A 25,575-nucleotide genomic window follows, 5' to 3' on the forward strand; every position below is an offset into this window, starting at 1 on the left:
ATCTCCACAGTCTACTTTAACCCTTCGCCACTAGAATATCATTATCAGCCGGGTCGATCCACTGCAAAGGCTTCTTTTAGCTTCTTCCACCCTCATTGGTCCTTGATTTTTTGCTGCCACGTATATTTAACGAAATTTATGAGTTCATCATTCCAGCACTTTTTAGGATATCCATACGGTATCACTGTATGACAGTATTTGACAGCGGTTGTTCACTTACCGAGGGAAATATCCATGCCATTGCTATTTTATCTACTTGGCTACAAATAAATATATTTTCAAGCACTCTTCTCTTCTTAATTTATTAAGAATAATAAAAATATGCATGTGTATTATATGGTGGTAAAATTTAAATATTTATTTTTCCCTTTATTCGTTACAGATCTGTGGCATCTCAATTGATACTAGGCCAATCAGTGATGGCGGAAACCTATGACCAAGTCACCATTTACTTCAGCGACATTATCGGCTTTACACAAATCTCCGCAGAATCAACACCCTTAGAAGTTGTGGACCTTTTGAATGACCTTTACACGTGCTTCGATTCCATCATTGAAAACTTTGATGTCTACAAGGTATGCGTGATTTATTATTACAAAGTTTTTGTGTCATACGCAAGAAGTATTGATACGTATTTACCGCGATTTTGCTGCTTTAGAATAAAATTGATACTTTCATTCTGACAAAATATTGATATCGATACTCTGTTGCTAGGAACGAATGGAAACAATACATTATTTAGATTTTGAAAGAAAATGACATAGAAGAATATTAATAAGGTATTTATTTGGAGTTTGAAAACGATTTTTAAAAATAATATACATATATCTGGCAAAACAAAAGATATTTTAAAATGTTAATTCTTCCGATTTTATAGTTACTTTTGTAAACATACATAAGTTGAAACACTCAGATACCCACTAGAAAAAATCAAATTTAAAAAAAATACGACGCCTGACGGGATTTGAATGCGTACCTGTATCCACTGATATCGCGCCAATATGCTTTAACCAAAGCTACGGGCGTCCTACTTAATTACGATAATTTTAACTAGTAGGTCCTACATGATTAAAACATATTGGTGCGATACCAGTGGTTATACGGGTTCAAATACCATCATTTCTTCACATTCACATTCTCAAATCTTGTCAATTATTCGTTGAATAAAAGTAAAGGTTATTGAAAGTTACTTATTTACTTAATAATAATGTTATTATATTCCTACAATGTATACATTTTATTAAATAAAATAAAATACACTATATTTTGCGTCAGTGTGCAATTACTATCCATAATTTTACCTACATAGTGTCTGAAGATGCCGAAAGATAAAACCCAGCTTCAAATGGTATTTAACTTAAAATATTCGAATTGATACTTTCATTTTGATATTATATCGGTATTATATTCTTATTTTATATCTGTGGTAAGATGGCAAAAGATGATAATATTATATCCGTTTTTTTGGCAAATTGAGTGATGTAGAAGTACTTTTAGTCTCATCATAATGAGATCTACAAAATATCAAAATATGGTATGTCTTGGTCTTATAAGTTGGCAGAAATAATCTGTGTCAATATATGATACCTATGTCTATTGTTTGATTTTCTTTCAAAGTTTAAAATTGCTCTCCTTCTTCATATCATATTTTGACATATTACTACAGATATATTTCATCAATAATAAATATATGTGACACAATTTATTATATGATGACGTCAAATTATGGAATAATGTGTATATATATTGTTGAATTACTTACATATGATACACGATTAAACGACAGAGGAGATATTTATAAGAAACTATGATAATCAGGCCAAGTCTAAGATAATGTAAATTTAAATACCCCCGTACGTTCTCTCTGCGATATAGTATTCGACTTATATGTTAGTGTTAAGCAATTCATTATTATTCGTAGCGCAAAAGCTCAAAGAAGACCCAAGTTTTCTCTAATTTCCATTGCCATTCTGATTACGATCTATCTTCTACTATCATTATCCAATTTAAGATACTGATTACTTGCGCATCCTAAACTACGCCATCTAACCACTGAAACTTGCACCACCTAACACTCCTAAAGTTTTTCATCAACAAATTTCCGGATTTGCTTCTCCGTTCAGCATAACTAGGCTAACTTAGTCAGAATATTTTGATGTTTGGCTTTCTTTAAGTTTACAAAATACTTTCTATATAATTACTTCGTGATTGTAATATTATACACTACACAAATCTTTATTTTTCTCTCATAACATTTTAAGAAACTAGTTTTAAATACTACTAGATCGTTTTACGACTTATGTTGTAAAATAATATTATATTGACGTATTATAAAGACGTTATTGTAGTATTTTATACTACTGTGTAATTAAAATACATTAGTTTATATATGATAATCAATCACTCTCTACTTTAAGTGTCGATATCTTATGTAGATCACGTAAGCACACGCCTATTCAGAGATAAGGTAATCAATGCTAATGCATTCTACCCCACCTTGTTTAATGCAGCAAATTGCAAACAGGTCACATTTCCTATCCCATCTCCTATTATCGCCAATGGCATACATTTACAGATACTAAGTATAATATATTATCAGCTATGCATATATTTAGTGAAAAACTTAACAGTTGAATAAAATTCTAAATTCAAATAAAACTGGAGCCAATTATTTCAGGTAATTAATTATTACCTATAACTGTGTCTATCTTATACACAAAGAATATTAATCAACCTTATTCAAATATTAGATTTAATATGCGAAAAAATGCCTAACCCGCCAAAAGGTATTATCCCCTTAAGGTTTGCAAGCTATTTAATTATAAATATGTTATTATTCGTTGTTAATATAATAATATTCGACTCACTCCGTAAATCTGTCATAACTCGAGCAGTCTCTGTGAGATCGTTTAACACAATCACTGGTGAACTTTTAATTACCACATTTAACTAACACGTTAATTATATCAAATGGCCAAGTACTCGAAACGCGCCAGTCACGGTGTGAGCACTAAGTGAGTTAAATAAGAGACAATTTTTTCTTTCTAATTTTGAAAATTTGATTGGTCCTAATTAAAAAAATGTATTAAGTAGATTCTAAAAAAATTATAGGTATGCACTATTTTATTTCTCATCACACCCAACTAGTTCCGTTATCTACTATGACTGTATTTTCAATCAAAAACCTGCTAATTACTTTGAAAAAATATGCACCATTACTAATCAATGATATGTTAATCAATAATTATATAAATTTAGAATGTGTCTTATTTTTCTTCAACTTATTTTTTAATAATAATCTGGTAATTTTTGATAAATTTTAAAGATAATATTAATTTCACAACCCTTTATTATGTTATATTGATGAAAAGTCGTCATCTATAACAATTATAAACTAAGCTTATACTAATTCTTAGTCCAAAATCGTGAAATTTTCTTAGGTATTGGTCTCTTTATAGAGTTAATGTCATTAAAGCTTGTAATTATATAATTATATGAAATTTAATAATGCCATATTAATAAATAATGGAGTAATTATCTTATATATATTACGTTGCTACCAGTAATGATGATATTAATGTCATATTAAATTATACACAAATCTTTTTTGATCGCCACGTTACTATTTTAATCACTGATTTTATCCAATGTATCAAATCCGCGCGAGGATTGCTTAGCCATATTTAGGTAAAATGTATTGTTTTTGTTTTTCACATGCATAAATTTACCTACTTATATGTCGTTATGTTACCCTAAATCGTTACAAAACTCATTATGTTAAAGTAATTTTCAGCTGCAACTTGAATAAAATTGAAATATTTATTTTAAAATATAATGTGCAAAATCATGCATTATGATATAAATAAATATTGTTATAAATGATATTAAAAACAACATGATTATGTAAATTAGAAAAATTGTAATTTTTTAAAAGTATTATAGTACTTCAACGTAAATTCATCACAATACGAGACCATCAATTTCAGCAAATAAGCTACCAGTTCAACTACTATTTCCAAATCGTTATTTTATTTGAAATTTTATTTTAAATTCTTTCAATATCTCCAACAATCCTTTGTATTTTTTTAATAAATATATTTACAATAACATTGAATTCTCGATGGCGTCAGGATTACAAGAAATCTCTCGGGAATTTATTTTAATATACGTATCTAATATTTTTTATATAATACTGCCCACAATGGCCAAATGATTAGCCTTCGGCTTTTAATGTCATGGGACAAACTGTATTTGGACCAAAGTACCTATGTCAATACTAATACATTGAGCAACTGACTAACATTCATTTCACGTACAAATATAAATCTGTGTATACATTCTCCACTATAATAAAGATCCATATGATCTTCTTAAGATCGAACATGGTAAAAAAATAGATATTTTACTCAGATTATCCGAGGACAATACTGAATAATAAAAATATTGTTGAAATTTTTGAGGTTATACTGAATTATGATTTTCAATGAAAAATTATACATTTAAAGCTTGTGTATTCAAATTTCAATAACAAATGAAGCAAATTAAAATGCGGACATTCAAAATAAAATATCTATTGAAAATAACTGTAAATTTGTCCAGTTTACAAATTAAATATGTACCATTGTATTTAATTCTAATTCGCTTAGAATATTAATATATTATCAATTCAAGTAGTGTAATTAGCCACTGATTACGAAAGTCGTAAAAATATTTTATTTAAATGTAATTCAACGTAATGTAATCAGATTGAAACCTTTTCAGCAGAATGAGCAGAAGGCGCGTGGATAATAAGGGTTTTTTTCGTTTATTTCTTTATTTGGGACAGAAATAACTGAATTGTTTTTTAACACAATTCTGTTTGACAGAATTACGCAAAGAAATGTCTGTAAATTGGTTTCAATTATTTTCTACTCAGCAGAAATTTACAAATTATTTTTCTCATTAAAAAATATATTACTATTATTTTCAGAAAAAAATGTGTATAATATTTTTTTAATTCTTTTTAAGAAATAAAATACAAATACAATTATTATTGCAAACTTTGAGTATTGCATTCACGATAATGAGAGCTTTTTACTCTTGTAAGTTAAAAAAATATTTTTTTCTCTTCAATTGCTTTAATGGTTTTTAGAATGTAACCTAATGCACCTGCTGTTTGTCTAGACTTTAGATTTCAATTTTATTTGTTTTTATTGTAATTGATTCAATTCAGAAATAATAATACTTAGAGAAAATCGTCTTTCTATCAATAATAAATGCGTAATATGTGAATATAATGTTCATAAATTATCGTATGTTATGTTTTATTCAAATTTTATTAATTTTCAATTTACTGATATTTAATTAAAAAATGCACACTTATGTAAAATGTATGTAATATAGTAATTTTAAAACAACTGGCAATTATATTCCCCTATATAATTATTTATGTGGCTATGAATTCAATCATTTCAAAAACGTTGTAAAATGTGTTTTAATATGAGTTCATTAAATTCTCTCTTTTTATAGTATAAACTCTTTGTTACCAACATCACTGAGTTTTAATATTGAAAGAAAGTATCAAGGTTTTAACTCAAGTTTTCTTTATTTAAGCAATACCTACTTTTATATTATATTATGTAGTAGTTTTACAAGTGCAAAAAAAATACATATAAGGTATTATTACTTCTAGTAGCAAAGTAAAAAACACTGTGTTTTTTGGTAATGGCAGCATTTTGCAAAAAAAATTGGTTATGGGACCCTTTAATTTTGTATACCTATTACGTACTAATCCTCTATAATATGTGACGCCTATTTAGTATTTTCAAAAGCGGCCTCCCATTATGGCTAAATCCTAGCATGTTCAATCAATATGTGCTACTAGTGCTCACGTATGGTGTGAACTATAAACCCATAATATAAAAGAAATTCAAAAATAGCAATACTGAACATAATGAAAAAAAACAAAATAAATCAAGCGATAAAGAGGCAGACAGAGAGGAGTTGCTAATATTATAATATGGTAAAAGGGCAATGGGCTAGACATTTTGCTCGACAAGTAGATAACTGCTGGGCAAATATTATAGTCATATAGTGGTAATGTGGCGTTAAATATCCAAAGGGCTAGCCCAAAATCCGCTAGATTAACGATCTGACCATTTCAGTGGATGTAGGTACATGAAAATTAGCGATAAAAAGAAGTGGAAAGAGAAAGGAGAGGAATGAGGTTCGTCAAGCAAAGATTATCAATGAAATGCACCAAACAAATTGGACGATAGATTTTTCTAGAGGGAAGACAACTACGTATTTTCCCATTTTTGTATCCTATAAATATATATTGTAATAATAATTAAATGGTAACTATGGTATTAGATTCTTTGTTAATTAATGACAATAGTATTTGAAATACAAACAACATTAACATATTAACTAACTTAATAAGCTAGTGTAATTATTATTTTTTTATCCAATTCTTCTGATATTGTGGCTTAATTTTATGAATATATTGTTTTCATATGTCTGCAGCTGCATCAAGTGGGTTTAGGTAATTAATTTTGTTTTCTAGAAAGAAAAAAAAAACATTATCTTTAGCCTCAATATTATGTATGTGTTTTTCTTTAAAGTTCTGTGTCATCACACATTTTTTATAGTCTTTACAATGTCCATTTCACGTTGAAAGTATTATGTAAAAAATATAAAATCCAGGTTTCTCTGCTACCATTTCCCAGCATACAAGAACTGGGTTATATTTTCTTTCATACTCCAATAATACTTTTCCCGGGACGCCAAATCAAATCAACTAAGCTGTAAGAAAATCCAAGTACATATGCGATAGCATACTATTTTATTAACTTGGAGCTTGGCAGATTATTTTTTGACTTGATACTTGATACTCGTGTAATATGTGAAAATAAATTTCCATATATTCTCATATTTATCACTGTGTATAATTATAATACTAATAAGTACAAATCAGTAAATATAAGTGAAATAATATACCAATTTAAATTTTATTCAATTCTATTCTTTGATATAATTATGTCGGTTGCCATGGCATTTTCATGACTTATATAATAAACAAGATTATAATGTTGGTTTAACAATGTAAATAAAGCTTTTCATCTAAAGTTAGATAGACAGATGGTACTTTTTTTTCATTTTACAAACAACTAATAATTATTTAACCCATGAAAATCAATTTTTAAGATGATTGGACGACTTTTCGTTATGGTGACATAATATTATAATTGATAAAAAGTTGAAGCTTCAAATGCAGTAGATCGATTATCCAGACCAAACGGAAATTAAAATGGTGCAGATATCAAAAAAATCTGGAAAATTAAATATGGAACTCAAATCTAGAACCATTCTAACGATCTTTCCAACATTTTGTTCCATGATTTATCAATATTGGCACATCTATTGTATTCCAGGGCTTTGCCACAATATTGCAATAATTTTTTACATCATTTTTTTATACACGCAGCTTGAAGTTTGTCTCACAATTCACAAACAATTACACCGGATATCCTTTAAAATCAACATTTTGGACATTTTATACCTTATATTGATAAATAAAAGAAATGTTACACACAACATTTAAATTACCTCAGTGACATCTCTTGAGATTAGCTAAAGCATGCGTTGCTTAGGAGCGGCACCTAATAAAATACGAAAATGGAAGAATGAATACATAATATAATACAACTTTTTAATGCAGTGGCTGTTTTCCATAAAAGAGACGATGCAATTACTTTGTGAATTACCAATATTATAGTTTAAAAAATTACCGAAGAATAAGTCATCATAACTAAGTATTAACTGTTGTTCCTTTTTTTCGACCATGTTCGATCCAAATAAGATCATATGGGCCTCCACAGAGTAGAGGTTTATATTAACAGATATTGTTTTTACGATAAATGGATGTCAGCCACTTGTTTAACCTATTAGGTCCATACTCTGATTTAAATACAAATTAAAAAACAATATGTGTACTTGCCAGACCCTGGATTCGAACCTGGGACTCACGAGACTATAGATCGGCGCTTAAGCCAGGGGCCATCGTGGGTGTCTGTCTACTTGTCTATCGTAATACCCTATGGTGGTTTATTACATGGATTATAAGTTCATAAGGGGACCCGTAATCTTATCAGTGCTTCAAACCTCCGTGTACCTAAAATTATCGCTGTTTGAGAGTAAGTTTCATGGAAATTTTCTAATCGTTAGTATGTATCGGATATAATTCTTTCAAAAACGAATGGAAACGGCATTCTAAGACTGATTAAGGGTAGATTTTTACCTAGGAAAGTCATGACCAATATTATTTTCTATTATTTATTAATTATGATTTTGATAGGCAGGGTTTAATTGAATTTTTAAAAACTAACCAACACCATTTGCAATTTGTATTCATAGTTGAATGAAAATAAATAAGTATGACTGACAAAGTGAGTACTATTCGAATCTCATCAACTTACTTCCAGTATCATGGTTTGGCTTAGGCAGGGCTTAATTTCATTTAAAAAACTAAACAACACTGTAATTTGTACCTATTTTTTGTTCAATGAAAATAAATAAATATGCATAAAAAAGTTTAGTGTGCACTTTTATGTCAGATCTCCACAGCCTGTATTCACCCTTTGCCACTGATACATCGATATATTATACTATTCGTCACAACGTGTTAATAGGTTTTTGACACCTTTTTTTTGTCTGTTGAAATTATTTGTTTTATACAATCCGAATAATCGAGGTTCTACTGTATGTCCATCATTGAGACATGTCCGGTTTAAAGGATTCACCCCCCATTCAAGTCTGAGAGTACAGGCGTATTTACTATACTACGCGTACTTTGTCGTAAACGGCTCCAAAGACCCTTCTCAATATCATCATTTCAAATATATCTAGTTTCTACTTATCTTTTTAATATGGTACAACATTCCGATCTCTCACTATACATGACCCTGATGAGGGTTTAACTACCAATATATTCAATGATGGAAAGTTAAACCAAACACTGTACATATATTATTTCGACCAGATGCGCCACACTCTATCCAATGAGCGCACATGATCGGTCAGACCAAATAACCTTCATTCACTACTGGATCTGTATATAAAAGTATAGTAACAAAAGTTATTGGAAAGTCTTACAGACAAAATGCTTACCCATTGACAATTGATGTTTCTATTTAATAATACTTCAAATTATCAATTGGACAATCTCACAAAGACGTATCGGTGATAAAATATGGACATTTAAAATTAGGATAAGTATAAATGCTTAGGTATTATTATTTTTAAGTTGTAGTATTTTTCTAACAGCGACACATTTTAAATAATACAATTCATTATATGTATATCATTTAAAATGAAGTTCATCTTTTGAATAAGAGGACCACGATACGAATTTGTAAAGAGAACTACTATTAATAATTATTCTAACGACGAAATTAATATTTTACACAATTGAATATAGTACTTTAAAATACAAAACTGATGCAGACTTTCATTCTTCCCCCCCCCCCCCTTCCCTCCTTCCTCTTTTCACCTTCGGTAATATATAAGTGAAATTGTTTACGTCAAGTTCTCAACAAAATATTATAATACCTTTAGAATAGATCTTGTTTGGCCCTATAAACATTCACTATTTTTTTAAATCAAAACGGGCTTATTTACATCTATATCAATTTGAGTAACACTTCTTATCAGTATTACGTCCAAAATATGCTATTTAAAAGATTAAATAAGACTTGTTTTAATCAAAATAAATTTCTATTACAAAACCACGTCGGTTTATAAGCTTTGATGATGCATTTGTATTTTGGTAATTAATAGTTAGTATGCAATTAGTACTAAACCCATTTTTTTAAACATATTAAGTGCAATTGTATTTAATATTACATGCAAATATTAGGTATAACATAATATATTTTTAACTATGTAGAAAATAAAATAAATAATGAATGCTTCACTATTTGATGAGAGTAATAGACAAGATATTTACAATTTATATCCAGTATATTTTATCTTTTTTATGTATCGTTTAATGTTGGTTTCGAGCATATTTAATGAAATAATCATTTGTTTCAGAATAACGATAAATTATTATGTTTCCGTTTTCAAATATATGCCCACTACGTACTCGTACGTACAAATAATACAATATGAACAGGGTAGTAACACACATGGGAAAAATGGCCTCGTTACGTAATTCGTTTTCGATAAAACACTCATGTGTTTAAAGAGTATAAGGGCGTGTTTTATTATTATGTTAACACGATTCTAATTAATAAGCTAAATATTTATCATAAACTCAATTTATTACAAATATAGCTTAGAACAGCCACAAGACTTGAAATTATATCGGACAATATATTAATACATACATCAGAAACATAATACACACATAATGGGGGAAAAAAATACTTTTCTAATATATCTTATATATTTTAATAGTATATTTCTGGGGTATTTCCAAATTTTTTATGACTTTGTAGGGTCAATTAATAGTACTTACTCATTTATAATACTCGTACCAATTTTATTTAAAATATTTAAATACAATAGTTAATAGCAATCAACAAAATCGTGCTTAGCGTAATGATATGCGTATGAGAAAAATATCGAGCTGGACAGGATTCAAGCCCGCATCTATCTGATTCCGGCCAATGTGCTTTACCAGCATAGCTACCTCCGCCGTACCTAGCCGGTAAAGCGCATTAGTCGGAATCTGATTGATACAAGTCCTATCCTACGTCATATTTAATTCAAGATTTTTGTGATAAGTAGGTTTTCCAAATTATTCTCGTTCAATAAAGAATGGTACATTCTGAAATCTTGTAAATTCAAGTCACTTCATTAATAATTCAAATTTAATAATGGAAACCGTCAAAACAATATTCGGTTATAATATATTATATTAATAATTGTCATCGTAGGAACAAAATATAATATTCTAATTTTCAAATCTGTCAGTTTAACAAAAATCATGTATTATTTTCTATTAGTATTTCCGGAAAAATATTTTTCTTAAGATTACTTTTAGGTATAATGATAGTTGAATGTAAATAAATGATGGTTTGATTAATACTTATTTGAGTTTTCCAATATACTACATGGCATATTTTCTTCTTGTATTTTTGGCTAATAACAGATATTATATTCTGATTTTTGTTTTCCGGAAAATTAATATACGTACATGTTTAAAATCGTACTATATAATATTAATAATGGAACTCAATTATATATATTTTTTTGGCATATATATCAATCCATAGATCACTTCAATATCTGTTTTTAATTAATTATTCAACACTTGTATTATATTATTATAATAGTAGTATAATGATTATTAATTGAGTTAGTATTTACTTGGTAGAATTCCATTTTACAAGAAATGAAAATATAATTAATATTAAATTCTACAGGTTTTTAAAAAAGGTTTGTCGATAGCTATTTCGGTTGTAACACCATTATCAAGACTATTCAGATAAGCCGCTTGCCCTTGCTTAAATACTACACGTGTATAGATAGAGACAGAATAAATTCTCTTACTCGTTCCAGCAATATTATGAATTTGTACACGTATTATTAATTGTAATATTATTAATACTTTGAAATTACTATTATTAATAGTTTGCTAAACATTGTAATTTTGATAAATTTTTATATCCATTAAAAACCCCACTTAGGGTTTTCAAAGTATTAATAATATTACAATTAATAATAAGTGTACAAATTCATAATATTGCTGGAACGAGTAAGAGAATTTATTCTGTCTCTATCTATACACGTGTAGTATTTAAGCAAGGGCAAGCGGCCTATCTGAATAGTCTTGATAATGGTGTTACAATCGAAATAGCTATCGACAAACCTTTTTTAAAAACCTGTAGAATTTAATATTAATTATATTTTCATTTCTAGTATAATGATCTTAATATGTGATATAATAAAACAGTGTAAATTTCTTCACAATAAATTCTTGTATTGTCAGGGTAGGTAAAAGAAAAGCTTGACGTTTTTAACATCAGCGCATCTATTCTATAATACACGAGGGTACCTAGTTTAACATATAGTATGTATGTATTGAGGCAGTTAATTGATACAGTAAGTTAACCGTCTAAACTGTCAAAAAGTGCTGTGTTTTAATAGCACCTCTCTTGGCTCTGTTAACTTTTAAAGCGAGATAAACATTTTTGACAGTTCAGTCGGCGAACTTATTGTAACAATTATAATACCTCAATACATAAATAAATGATAAACTACCCTCGATAGCCGCCGATAGCAGTCTTGCGTATAGAGTAGATTTGCTGATATCGAATCATTACAATCAGATATTTTTTACGATTTACTTGGTTTTACTTTTTTCATTATTTAAATTATATTTTCAACATAACATCCATTACTTTTTCACCACGTTTTTATTAGCCAGTATTCTTGTTTGTCCAGTACTCTTTTTTTCTTGTGTGTCCAGTCCTAGCAACTAAATTATTAATATATACGTACGTTACTATGGAAATCAATATGAAATGTCAAAATGACATTTCAGTATTCTATATTTATTCAGTATTTCTATCAAATACAAAAAAAGTATTTATTAATACATAGAATTGTCAAGTGTATATGATTCAACAGAAAATTTAAAAACGTGGTATATAAAAAGTTCTTTTTATCTTGTAATTATCTTTGATATTAACACATAATATATAGGTATATGTACCTGTTTTTATACACAGTGGACCAATCTATAAAGTTTATTTTTATACTCTTATAGAAAAGTAGACATTTTACTTGTCTCGAGTATAAAAAAACCAATATTGGCAGGATATACATAAAATGTAGCACTCATTCAAGTGAAAATATAGGTACTCATGTGTAAATATTATAAAACCTCGTCGCATTTTCCAAATGAAGTGCATCTAACATATTCCATGTAGGTATACATACATAAACGTGCATGGCAAACTGCTGTATCTGATTTTGAATATTCTAGAATAGATGTACGATGAAGTGGAATGTTTTGTGTTTGGAAAGTATTTCATAATACAGTGCTTCCCGATATTTTTTGCATCACGCCACACTATTTAAAATAAAATTATTACGGAACACCATAGAATATCGTGAACACTTAATATTGTTTCGAGGTACCTATCTATGAGCAAATGTGACTTTTAATGACATCTAGTGTTTGTTTAGTAATTAAATGAATTTTCATTAAAACAAACAATATTGGATCTCGACCAAGGCAGTAAAATATTTACAAAACGATTTTTTTAATATTTTGATTAATTGATCTTATTTTAGTAAACTTTATTTCAATGACTAATTTTTTTCTAAAAATATTTTTGGCAATTATTAACAAATATTGCATATTATTGGTGCTGGATGATAAATTAGATCATAGATAATAAATAATTCAATCCATTTTCCAATCTTTAATCATTTAAAAATAATACTTACACTCTTTATTTCAACGATAAACTAAGGTGATCAAAGATTAGTAAATATTGGTGAAATATTAGAAAGGCATCGAAATAATAATACATAATATCGTCGCTGCATATTTAATATATCATTATGTGACATATTTTGGCACATTCTGAGATAATAAAAAAACTTTTTAATAATAATCAAAAATATTTTGTTATATTTTTTTTTCTTGAATTAACCTCAAATTTGCATCCTAAAATAATAATCATATACAATTATTTGTAATAAAAGATGTTTCTGATGTTTATTCTTATGTACCTATACTATTTATGTTTTACTATTCTTGATGGAACGATATGTTAGGTATTATTATTGAATTCGAAATAAATTATACAATTGATATTGAGTTGAGTATAATTATTGGTGTAAAATAATAATTGTGGAATAAGTACATAATAATAAAATTATAACTAAACATTTTGAAGTGTTTGTTATATCTCGGTGTTGTTTTGGCATAACCTGATAACTGCTTTTTTGGTCATTTAATGTTAAGAGTAATAATTACAAGATAAAAAGAACTTTTTATATACCACATTTTAAAATTTTCTGTTGAATCATATTATAAACTTGACAATATTGTAATAACAAATACTTTTTTTGCACTTGATAGAAATACTGAATAAATATAGAATACTGAAATGTCACTTTGACATTTCATATTGGTTTCCATAGTAACGCACGTATATATTAATAATTTAGTTGCTAGGACCCCCTTACGAACCAATAATAGTGTTTTACTTTTTACAAATTTTTTTCCGAAATATGACTTTTCATACAAAACAGAATTAACTGAAAATGAATTCAATTCTGCTTAAAGATGGCTAAAAGTATTATAAGAATGCATTGTAATAATGTTCTGATATATTCTAAAAGTTTCAAATGTCTAGCTAGTCGGGAAGTTAGTTAAAAATCTTTAATCGTCTAATACAAATCTTGGACAAACAAGAAAACGAGCTAATAAAAACGTGGTAAAAATTGAGTCACTATTTCAAAATTCTATGGTAATAATATATGATTGTGAACAAACAAAGCGATTAGTTTGGTCAAAACATGACTAAGACCCTATCATAGTTTGATCGCTGATAAATGACATTATTTTACTAATTAGTGGAATAATAATTGACAAACTAATTATTGCGATATTCTTCTTCAGGTATTTATTATAAAATATTTTTCTCAACGTTAGACAAAAAAAATGAATGAAGATTTATATGGGAAATTCAAAGCTTAAAATTACTCTTCTGTAAATTCAATATTTTGCAGTTAACAGGTTATGCCTAAACAGCACCGATCTAATAGATATAGGGCCGTATGTATGAGATTCCCAAATTGTTTATAAGCTATTTAACCGATTTTCCACCATATAGCACTCTAAGCAATCTGACGTCACACGTCATTCAAAATGTAAAACATTTTCGAACTTTAAAAACAGTTCCTAGTCGTGCTGTTTACAAAATACGTATACTTTTACGTATAATCTAGATAGTAGGTAGCTGATACAATGCACTCGTATTTCGCTTACATCAAAAAACGCAGTATTTTTCATGGAGAGATAAAATGGATTTACGTAAGATTACGATAAAATAAACGACCTCGCTAAACGACCACAAAGATAGGTACCTACGGCTATATAAAATCCACATCAACACATGTTGATATAAGTATTATTTTTATTTAATTTTAGGTGGAGACGATTGGAGATGCTTACATGGTGGTATCCGGTCTGCCAGTGCGGAATGGGGACACACATGCCCGCGAGGTGGCCCGCATGTCGCTCGCTTTGCTGGAGAACGTCCACAAGTTTGTGATACCGCACCGACCAAAGGAACAGTTGCGGCTTAGGATCGGCATGCATACAGGTTTGTCAATAATTCTACTAAGTATTTCCAATCAGGAATTTACATACTGTATACTATTTAGTGTGAAACTTCAGGAGGTAGTTTCATTTCAAATATATCTAGTTTTCGAAACCAACAACAAATTTGCTACAATAAGAGAGATTTTTAAAAATATTTTTATTTGCTTAATTACATTGAATACCACTTGCAGACATACTGTCGGGATGCTGATTAAATAATCGAATGCTTTTAATTTATCCCAACCATTCATTTTTTTTGACCTAAGAACCTCTATATTAAATTAATATTTCAATAATAAACCCTACCTAAACTAAACCACAATAATTTTGGTTTCTTATTCGGGCGATCCGATAAAAATAGTGCACACTTGTTTAGTCATACTTATTTGTTTTCATTGAATTAAGAATATATTTATCACAGCATTCATTAAGCCATACCTAAACCAAACCATAAACTATAAAAAATATTAATGAATCCAGAAAATATCTAAAATTAAGTATGATTTAATAGCATAATTTTAGATAGTTTATAGATAAACGAATATTTTTTCACTATTATCTACAGTGGCTTAGATTAGGCAGGGTTTAATTGAATTTAAAAAAAACTTACAAACATCCCCACACAGTGTTGTGTCAGTTATATGAAAACAAATACATTTGACTGACAAAGTTTCGTGTGCACTATTTATATCGGATCTTAACAGCCTACCTCCACATTTCGCAATGATACATTATAATATATGTATACCATAAACATAATAGTAGCTTCCTATACTGCTTAGTTAAGGAGAATACTCTGATATTGTATTCACTGTCTTGGTAATATCGTATATTTTATGGGCATAATCACAACTAAATGATACCTATAATGGCCCGAACACTGTACCATCACATCACGTGGTGTGACATGCTTTCACGTGCCATCACGCTGAGATAGAGATAGAAACGTTGAGATAAAGTTTTAGATTCACTATCTCTACTTCAGTATGACAGCACATAACGTGATGGTAATATTATGTTCGGGTCATAGCCGTTTAATTTTTATAACGCTAATAAATGGTACTTTTGACACTTCATCTTGAACTTTGCCAATAGGTAATTGTGTATTTGACTATATGGTAAATTTATATAAATTGTATTTTTTAAATGGTCAAAATAAATTTTTAAATGTAGTACCTATGTTATGTATAACGTGTTAAAAATTAAAGCAATAATATGTACTTCGTAGGTTTATGTTATGTAATCGTTCTTGGAAGATAGACGTTGTCTTCAAAGCAACGAAAAACAAGAAAATCGTCTTAAATATTTAGTTTTGGTTTATTTAATATGATTCCATGAATACCAAAATTAAAAAATGCATTCTTTAATATACGTGTTTCTTATTTATATGTGAATCAAATTAATGTTTTCAATATAAACTAAATAAAATAAAATAAATCTGGTTTATTTCTTTACTTAGTTTTTTAGTACTCTCGAAACAAGTGGCCTAAAGTTCGTTTTTCCACTGTATTCAATGAAATGATTTACCATATAGAATAGGCTTATAGTTATATTTTCAGACACATTTATTTCCAACGAGATTAATGGATTATCTATCTATTTTAATTATCATTATCAAAAATCCCTTTAATATAAAAGACACTTTTATTTTCTGAATACACAAATGCATATAATATAACTAGCTGCCTGGTACTACTCCCCATGAGAGTAAGTATGACGTGGCGTGATATTTGCTATGATATAATTTGTATAGTGGAATTATTTAACTTAAAAGTGTAATATTAATATATAAGACGACTCTCGTGGTGCAGTGCGTAAGGCGATGGCCTTCTATCCGGGAGCTCCGGGTTTGATTCCTGGTGACGACACAATATATTTATGTGATTATACCTTATACGAAAAAGCAAGGGTATGGTTGATAAATATATTATATATATTAATATATCACTATTAATAACTACTATTTAGCATTTTGACTTTAAACCTTAGGTAGTTAGAAGCGCAATTCATTATTGGATTTAAATGCGCATTGCGTTTACGCGACAACCTTTAATGCACATTGTGATACAAGTGTAAATATTCTTACATTTGTTTACGCTTATCAAATAATTCCCTACACTATGTAATTGTACTTTCTTACAACATTCCCCATAAGGTTACTTGAGTTTCATTGTTTTTATGTTCCATGACAGTTCTTTATTGTTGAAAATTTGTATGTATTTATCAAATCTATAATTAAGTAAAAGGCGTATCCTATATGGTAAATCAATGAAAATACTCATTATTTTAAATATACATCGATTTTTAAAAGCACTTTTAAATGTAATTAGGTGTACAAAACAAAAATACTCGTATTACCGTTTATTACGTCAGGTAAAAAAATATGGCTAAAAAATCATTATACTAACATTTTTCAGCAGGAGGTGGTGTGATTTCAAAGGAAGGCATAAAACAACACACGTATCTAATTGTGAATGTTTTCCAGCTGTTTGTATTATTCCGCGAAGCTTTTTGACAGACTTTACGGGAATAATAATATAATAGTAATAATATACTCCTTGTGTGTGACTTTTCAGACACCTTTTTTATCAGTATTATTTTTTCGTTTATTTTCTTAACAAAAAAACTGTCTCTTCCGTGCACATAATTAAATGTAAATATAACATTTTCTCTGAATAAAATAGTTATTTTAAATGGGAGTGTATTATTACTGAGTACATCTAATAATGGAATTATCAATTGTATTTTAATACAATTGACTAAAAATGTGCTTTAAGGAGTGTTTTAATTAAATAATCTACATATTTCAAAAACTAATATAAAGTAAAATAAATACTTGTTATGTTAGAATTTACTGTTTTCTTATTATTTTTTATATACTTAATAGTGGGGCCATGCCCCTCTGAATACCTTCGTTGGCCCGGTTCACCCTTTGCTATTTTTTTAACCTTTGGTAACCGTCAATAAAAAATCAATTAGTGAAGGTTTCATATCGATAGGATTATTACGAATACTAGGTTTCTAATTAAAAATGTTATATTATTATAAAAACCCCATGTTTTAATTACCGGACCACCCCCAAAAATGTATTAGAATTATTATTACCACATTAGCACCTGTACACCGTATTTCAAGTGTTTTCCTCTACGAGTATATCAGAATTCTGACGTATTATTTTAAATATTATAAGATAGAGTTAACCAATTTTTAATTAGCCTAGTTGGTATGGTATGGTAATAGCATATAACCATTTCTCATAAAAAAATCTGTGTGATAATATGTTTCATTTACATCGGATCTAACATGGTAATTCTTACATTCTTCATACTTTTTAAGAAACTTTTATTTATTTAATAGTTTCACCTCAAAATCTAGCCCAATTTGGAATTATCACAAATATTCAAATGTTCATTTTCTCTACATTGAATTTACTTGCATGTTTGTAATCATGCCGCTAGGTGTCCTTACTAGTTCTACATTCCGCCTAAAAATAAAAACGTAAGTGGGTGCGAATAGTTTATACTACTTTATTTAGGTACGTGTTAGCTTTACACTTCGGTTGTTAAATATATACTTAGTCATAATCTAACGGAAAGTTTTAATTACCTTACTGAACTATTGAACTAAATACTCACGAGTATAATACTCGTACTATTACAAACCTTATTATATACCATTTACACGCAAATGCTAGAACGCTTTTCAACTTAAGTGGATACTTGATAGTTGAGTAACATTATACAGTTAAGTTGATGTAACTAGATTAAACTATAGTGTAGGCGGTTAATGGACCGAAACTTTTTAAAGCACAAAATACTACGGTAATTCCAGTTATTGATTGAATTAGGAGAACTGCCTAACTACTCACATTTCAAAGGTTACCTACTAACTAATGTTGATACATTGCTATAATAGAAAAGGTACTTTCATGTAATTGTGTATTTATATCCATGGCGAAGACTATGTACTAGGCTCCACGGGTTCTCAACCTATGGATCACGACACTAAGTAGGATCACCGAAGGTTTTTATTTGTGGTCGCCGGCTGAAACAGTAAACATAAAAAATATTGATTTTAAACCATATCGCAACACTAGTATGACAAGGCTCAACCAACAAAATTGGCGTTTTTAAAAAGTACTTATTTCTCTTATCCATAATTACGGCATATTTTATTTAATGAATTATCTGCTGATAATTGACGTAGACACTGATTTTACAAGGTTTCCACTGCATTTATTTATTTTAAAAGTTAGGACACACGTTATAACACGAATCAACACTATCACAAAACATTTATTTTAACTGTATCAAGTTTCATGGTTTGTCTTTGAGTTATCAGAACTGTTTACTTCCGACACCATCCTTTTTGCATATTATGTAATAGCTATATTATTTTGCGCACTGTACACAAAATGATCTATCGAACAAGAAACCTAACTATGGACATAGATTTTCAGCGTAAGTTTGATTCCCGATTGGGCATATTTTTTTTTGTGAAATATTTACTTTAGTGCATATTGTCTATTTTTATTAAATATCTTTTATATAAAAAGTAATATATGTTTGGTAAATTATATCTGTAAAATACTGAAGATGAAATAAAATTCAAATTAAGTTCCGTAAATATAGCTGTCTTATGACGCTGTTCAGCTACCTATTACAGCCTAATATCCTTCAACCGACATTCTTCGCCATTGATTTTATAATATATTTCTATCGTTCAATAAGGTCACTATCCGGTATGTAAGAACATCGTTTACAATAACATACAATAATTATTAAACTAAATTTGTTGGTTTGGCATTTTTAGATTAAACAATTTAAGTAAATGACCAACGAGTATTTTTCGTAATAAAAACTCTTATCAAACCTCCTCATGAAGCGGTCAAGATCCATAATGAACTGTAAAGGATAAAAAAATTGTATGTGGATAGTCAATTATTAATTTCTTACTAGCAAATATTACCAAATGGTAGTACTACATGTTTACATTCTCATACGTTTACATAATATATTTTCTGTCTAACCGTCTTGTGGTATAGTCAGTGTTGCCATATTTTGAAAGTGGAATTATAGTACAGTGCCTTCAAAATTATAGTATTTCGACAAAAAATATAGTACGCGTTGAGTGACCGATAATTTTCTGCATTTTCAAAAAAATATACATGAAGGGTAATTAACGTCTTGTTTTTTAGACAAAATTAAAATGTTAAGTCAGTGGTTTCCAAACTTTATGTAACTACGCCTTCCTTTAAAAAAATTTAATCTAGGCGCCTCCCCCCCTTATTTCATTAAATAATACAGACACCTTTTTAAATAGTCAACAATGTACCTACCTACTTACGAATACAAAACTGAAAAAAAAAATAAACAAGGTTTTACTACTTAGGTACATTACATTAATTTTTGATGAATGTGCTTGTTTATTAGCACAATCAATTTCAATAGTAGTCAATCCAAATTCATCTTCGTTCATTGACAAATGGATTCTATCATGGACCCCACATTCCGAAGCGGCCTCCCGAGTCAAGATTTTTCAACCACATATTTAAAATATTTAAAAGTTCCGAAACAAAGTAGCTCCGCAGGCGACATTTTTTTGCTATTAATAAAATAATGTGAAAAGTGCATTAGCAAACTAACCAAGAACTCTGGCGTAGAAATCATTTAAAAATAATGGAGACATGGTGAACTTTTTTTTGTCATTTTGATTTCCTAAGCTCCAATTTTTTATGACTGCCTTCACTTTGTTGTTTTAAATCAGTGAATGCATTAGTGGTCCTTGGATTGATTTATTCACTCATTTTTTTTTTTTAATTTCAACCAAATAGACAAGTTTAACAACAAAATTATCGTTCCTTAACAAATTTGCCTTAAGTTTCAACATTATGATTAATTTGACCCTTTTATTTCATTTTTTTACGAGACCCATTGCGCTTCACAATTGTATAGAAGGGAAGGATTATATAATTAGTCTCCATATTTACAGAAAGGTTTGGAAACAACCTTTTATAGAACTGTTTTTTTGTGTAGTTTATAACTAGCGGCCGTTTTATAAACTATGCATTTGCAAACTGCAAACTTGTGGCTACATTAATTGTGTTTAATTTTTCGCGCCTCTCAGTTTGAAAATCACTGTGTTAAGTAATTAACGTCACCTTTTTTAGACATGCAGATTATTTATTTCTTTTGCTCCTCACGGATTATTTTTCTTCTATTGGCAACTTTTTTTCCGATTTCTCAAAATTATAGTATTTTGGGCGTACTATACCTGTACTATACATGCTATCGCATCAGCCTGGCGTAGTCTTTATAGTCTCCTAACTTTTTCAAGCATGCCATCAATGAACTCATCCATTGGTCAAACGGCATCGCTTAGCTAATAGTTCTTTCACATCCATAGTGTTTCTATGTTTTGATTCATTGTATATGTCGCCTAAAGCGGTCTCCACATTGGCAACAAGTTGCTTGTAACCTCAATAAATTTCGATTAAAATAATGTATGGTCATATAAATTATGATACCCTTTTTATAATAACCTTCAAATCTCTTGAAAAACACACTAATTTTTCGATATTCTAATTACTCTATATCCTATTACCGCAATGCAGGCATCAGCTGTCAGATTATTATGAGAGTATCATTTGTTTACTTTTTTGAACCCGATTAAAATAAACAATTCTTCCGATTTTTCAAATTTAGAATTTGCACTTTTACGCGTATGTCTAATATCTATGTCTTTTCCTCTCTTACACATTTGAATTTTTTTCTCACTCGTTACAGATAATCATATATAATAAAAATATATATAAATATACTAGCTGACCCGGCAAACGTTGTTCTGCCATATAAATTATTTCTAGTGAATATTTTGGTTGTTAAATAAAAAATAACGAATTTATCGTAAGTGTGTGGGGATGGGATATATGACAGAAAGAGGAATAGAGCGCTGTAGACGATGACCGCCGATAAAAACAAAAAAACATCAACCATTCATTTTCTCAATTCAAAATGATTAATGATGTTCATAATGAATGAGTTACCTGTGACAGGATCTCGTTGTTTAATGTTTATGCAATATCCGTCTTGTCCCTTCCAGAAAATTAGCGGATATTGGAGAGCGTCGTATGAACGGTGTGTGTCAGCGATGAACTACAGATTATTGTTTTTTCTTCGAATCACGATTTCTCGCGTCGATGTGCGGTCGCCAACCATGATTCCAGCAATGTCGTCAACAACAGTTGCATTGAATCGACGTACGTGCTCTCCAGCTGGTGTTTTATCAGGATTGATAACAATAGCGTGATTGTCACTTTGCAATTCGTGCATGTGTGCTTTGAAGAATTTCAATAATTCATTGTGCTCATTCAACAGGGCGTCCAGTTCGCCGACGATGCGCCTGGCATTAGGTGAATTGAGGCTATTGTAGCCGCAACGTGCATCCACATGATTGATGACCTCACCGCCCATGAAGTAGATTTGTAAAAATTTATGTGGTTCGTTTGACATTGGCAGCAATGAGCCTACTTTGTGGTATACTTGGCCTTTGATTTTAAACGTAGAATGGAATTGTTGACCATTTGCCGCAGTATTGTGAACTATTTCTGTTGCTCCGAACGAAGTCATTTGGAAGCATGAATTGAATGTGCGAATGGACTTCAGGAACAGGTTTGAATCTGGAACCGTGCCGATCAGCAAGCCGTTCAATAGTTCTGGTGGTATCTCAATTTCTGCTAGTTGCACTTTTCCTGATGCGCAACACATCCCGGCTGACTCATGTTTGAATTTGAGCGCATGACAATGAGGACATTCTTTGTCCATAGCACCAATCAGCACTTTCGGATGAGCGGAATATTCAATATCTGGCTCGTACTCGAATGCGAACGAAGGAACGAAGCGGATGTAAATGTTCGATGTACTTGTTGGCGTTGTCGGCCATTTGCTCTGCGTGTGTTAACTACAAACCGGCGCGCTTGGCTCCGTTCCAATTGTCGTTGTTGATTTCGTTCAGCTCGTGCCTCTTGTGATTGGGATGCACACAATTGCGACATGTTTACACGCACGTTTTTGTTATCTTGCTGGATTTGTTCGTCTGTTTTTTCTGCTCTACTATTTCGCATTTTTGTTACTTTATTCGTTCGACGGCCCAAATGGCCCCCCTTGCGTCTTGCTGGCATTGGGCACTGTAATACACGCACCTAAAAATAGATAATTTAAAATAAATCGTACAAAATTTTGCACGCACTGCGTTGTGATATGCCGAATGAAATGTCAAAATAACGCGACGCTTCTCTTGAATTCTTCTCGGACGTAGCGCCATCTGTCATTCAACAACATAAATAATTTCGTTCTGTTTGAAATAGGAACGACGGTTGAATTTGTTCATACAAAAATAATAAAATCGCGATTAAAAAATGGAAGGGTGGGGGTAAGAGGGTGAAAATTTGGATTTATAGGTATTTTTTTATGCCAAATAATAAAAAAAAATACAAAAAAAAAATTGTCAAAAAAATAAAAGAAAATTTTTCTGGATAGAGATACCCTAATCATCTAGCGGTATGAAATATACTTGTTGACCTATTCTCATACCTAACAAATATACAAAAAAAAATCATAAAAATCGGTCGAGCCATTTCGGAAGAGTTCGACCACAAACATCGTGACACGAGATTTTTATATATATAGAGATAGGGTAATTCTATCATCATCTCGATCAATCTTGATCAACTGCTTCCTGGATAAATCTTTTTCTTAGAGAGTTCCATTACCACTTTTTTTTTCTTATGGACCAAGAAGTGTGGAAACATCTAATGGAGGGCTTTATCCAGCAGTGGATGAGAGTTACTGAGATAATTATGATGATGCTATAAGCTTTAGATTTATATATAGAATCTATACCAAATTACTATTTTATTATTTAGGTATATTAATTACTGATCGATTAGCATAGTTATTGGGAATGTCATGGATATAGAATTAATTGGTATTTGTTAAAAAAGCATAGGTCAAAATTGAATGTGGCATCAAAATATTTTCTTTCTGTTTTGTCAGGCCCTTGCGTTGCCGGAGTAGTGGGTTTGAAGATGCCTCGATATTGCCTGTTTGGAGATACAGTCAATACTGCTAATCGTATGGAATCACATGGGGAAGCTTTCAGAATACATGTCAGCCCGCGAACAAAGGAGGTTCTTGATACGTTCGGGTGCTTTGAACTAGAGTGCCGAGGGGAAATATCAATGAAGGTGAGCGTATAGTCAATTTATAATTTACCTGTTAAATATTACATGGCATAATGAATGAAATGATTTGTAAAAAAGCAACTATGATGGATCATAATAATTCTGTATTATGATTTCTGTTAATTCAAGTTTTCACAAATATAAAATTTATTTTCAAATAGTTTAACATTATAATATTCTTATTGCGAATAAAATGTAGGTTGTTTGTATAAACACAAGTGTTTGACATAACTGCTTCTAATTGATTAAACAAAAAAATTTTGACGATAAACATTTTTCTGTGTAGAAGATGAATTCCATATGAAGATGAATCTTTAAAAAAGTTAAAATGGCTAATTATTACGTTATTTACAAGTCAGTCAATATTGTAGATTTATGTTTTACACCTATACTCTAAGAGTTCTTTTTTATTTGCATATAATAATGTATGTGACATACTAAAAACATGCTGGAAACTGTATAAAATGTTTTAATGCAATAATTTCAATGTCAAATAGGTCATTTTTTTAAATATGTATGATATTCAGAATCAAAACTTTTTAAAATCCTTATGAGTTGTATTTAGATATGTCGAGCAAATAAATTCCAATTAAAACTATGCAAATATAACATTTTTCCGTATATTAATTCTTTGCATGTAAAGTATGATTCAAATGGTTTTATAATCTCACACACTAACATACACAGTCTTTTTTAATGCCAAAAACTTTGGAGTTGTAATCATTATCCAAATTACTAATTAAATATAGTATCAAATATAACAATTTTCAATGAGTTTTCACATCAATCTTATATAAGTACATGCAACTACTTTTTTCTTTTTTCAGTATTTTCCATGATCATAAAAATGCTCATGACTGGGGTTGATTCTCTGCATTCAATATTATGTAAACTCATTTATGATCTTAGTAATTAATTGATTAGTACGGAATGAAATATATCGGTAGATATATCGGTATAAACCAGGTGTGACGTAACGTTTTCATATATTCAAATGCATAAAACA

The 25,575-nt window shown here is 29.6% G+C and overlaps 1 protein-coding gene across 1 annotated transcript in view; it reads left to right on the forward strand.

The window, feature by feature from the left end:
* Positions 1-25,575, forward strand: part of LOC147065496 (atrial natriuretic peptide receptor 1-like) — a 161,424-nt gene that overhangs the window by 134,150 nt on the left and 1,699 nt on the right. The window contains exons 5-7 of the mRNA XM_085956996.1: positions 383-575; positions 15,155-15,329; positions 24,382-24,572. Of these exons, the coding sequence (XP_085813122.1) occupies positions 383-575; positions 15,155-15,329; positions 24,382-24,572 (559 nt within the window). The remainder of the gene's footprint in view (positions 1-382; positions 576-15,154; positions 15,330-24,381; positions 24,573-25,575) is intronic.

This window comes from Rhyacophila brunnea, unplaced genomic scaffold (assembly GCF_057557595.1).
Source record: "Rhyacophila brunnea isolate RB1 unplaced genomic scaffold, BYU_Rbru_1.0 scaffold_6, whole genome shotgun sequence".
Taxonomy (NCBI): Eukaryota; Metazoa; Arthropoda; class Insecta; order Trichoptera; family Rhyacophilidae; genus Rhyacophila; species Rhyacophila brunnea.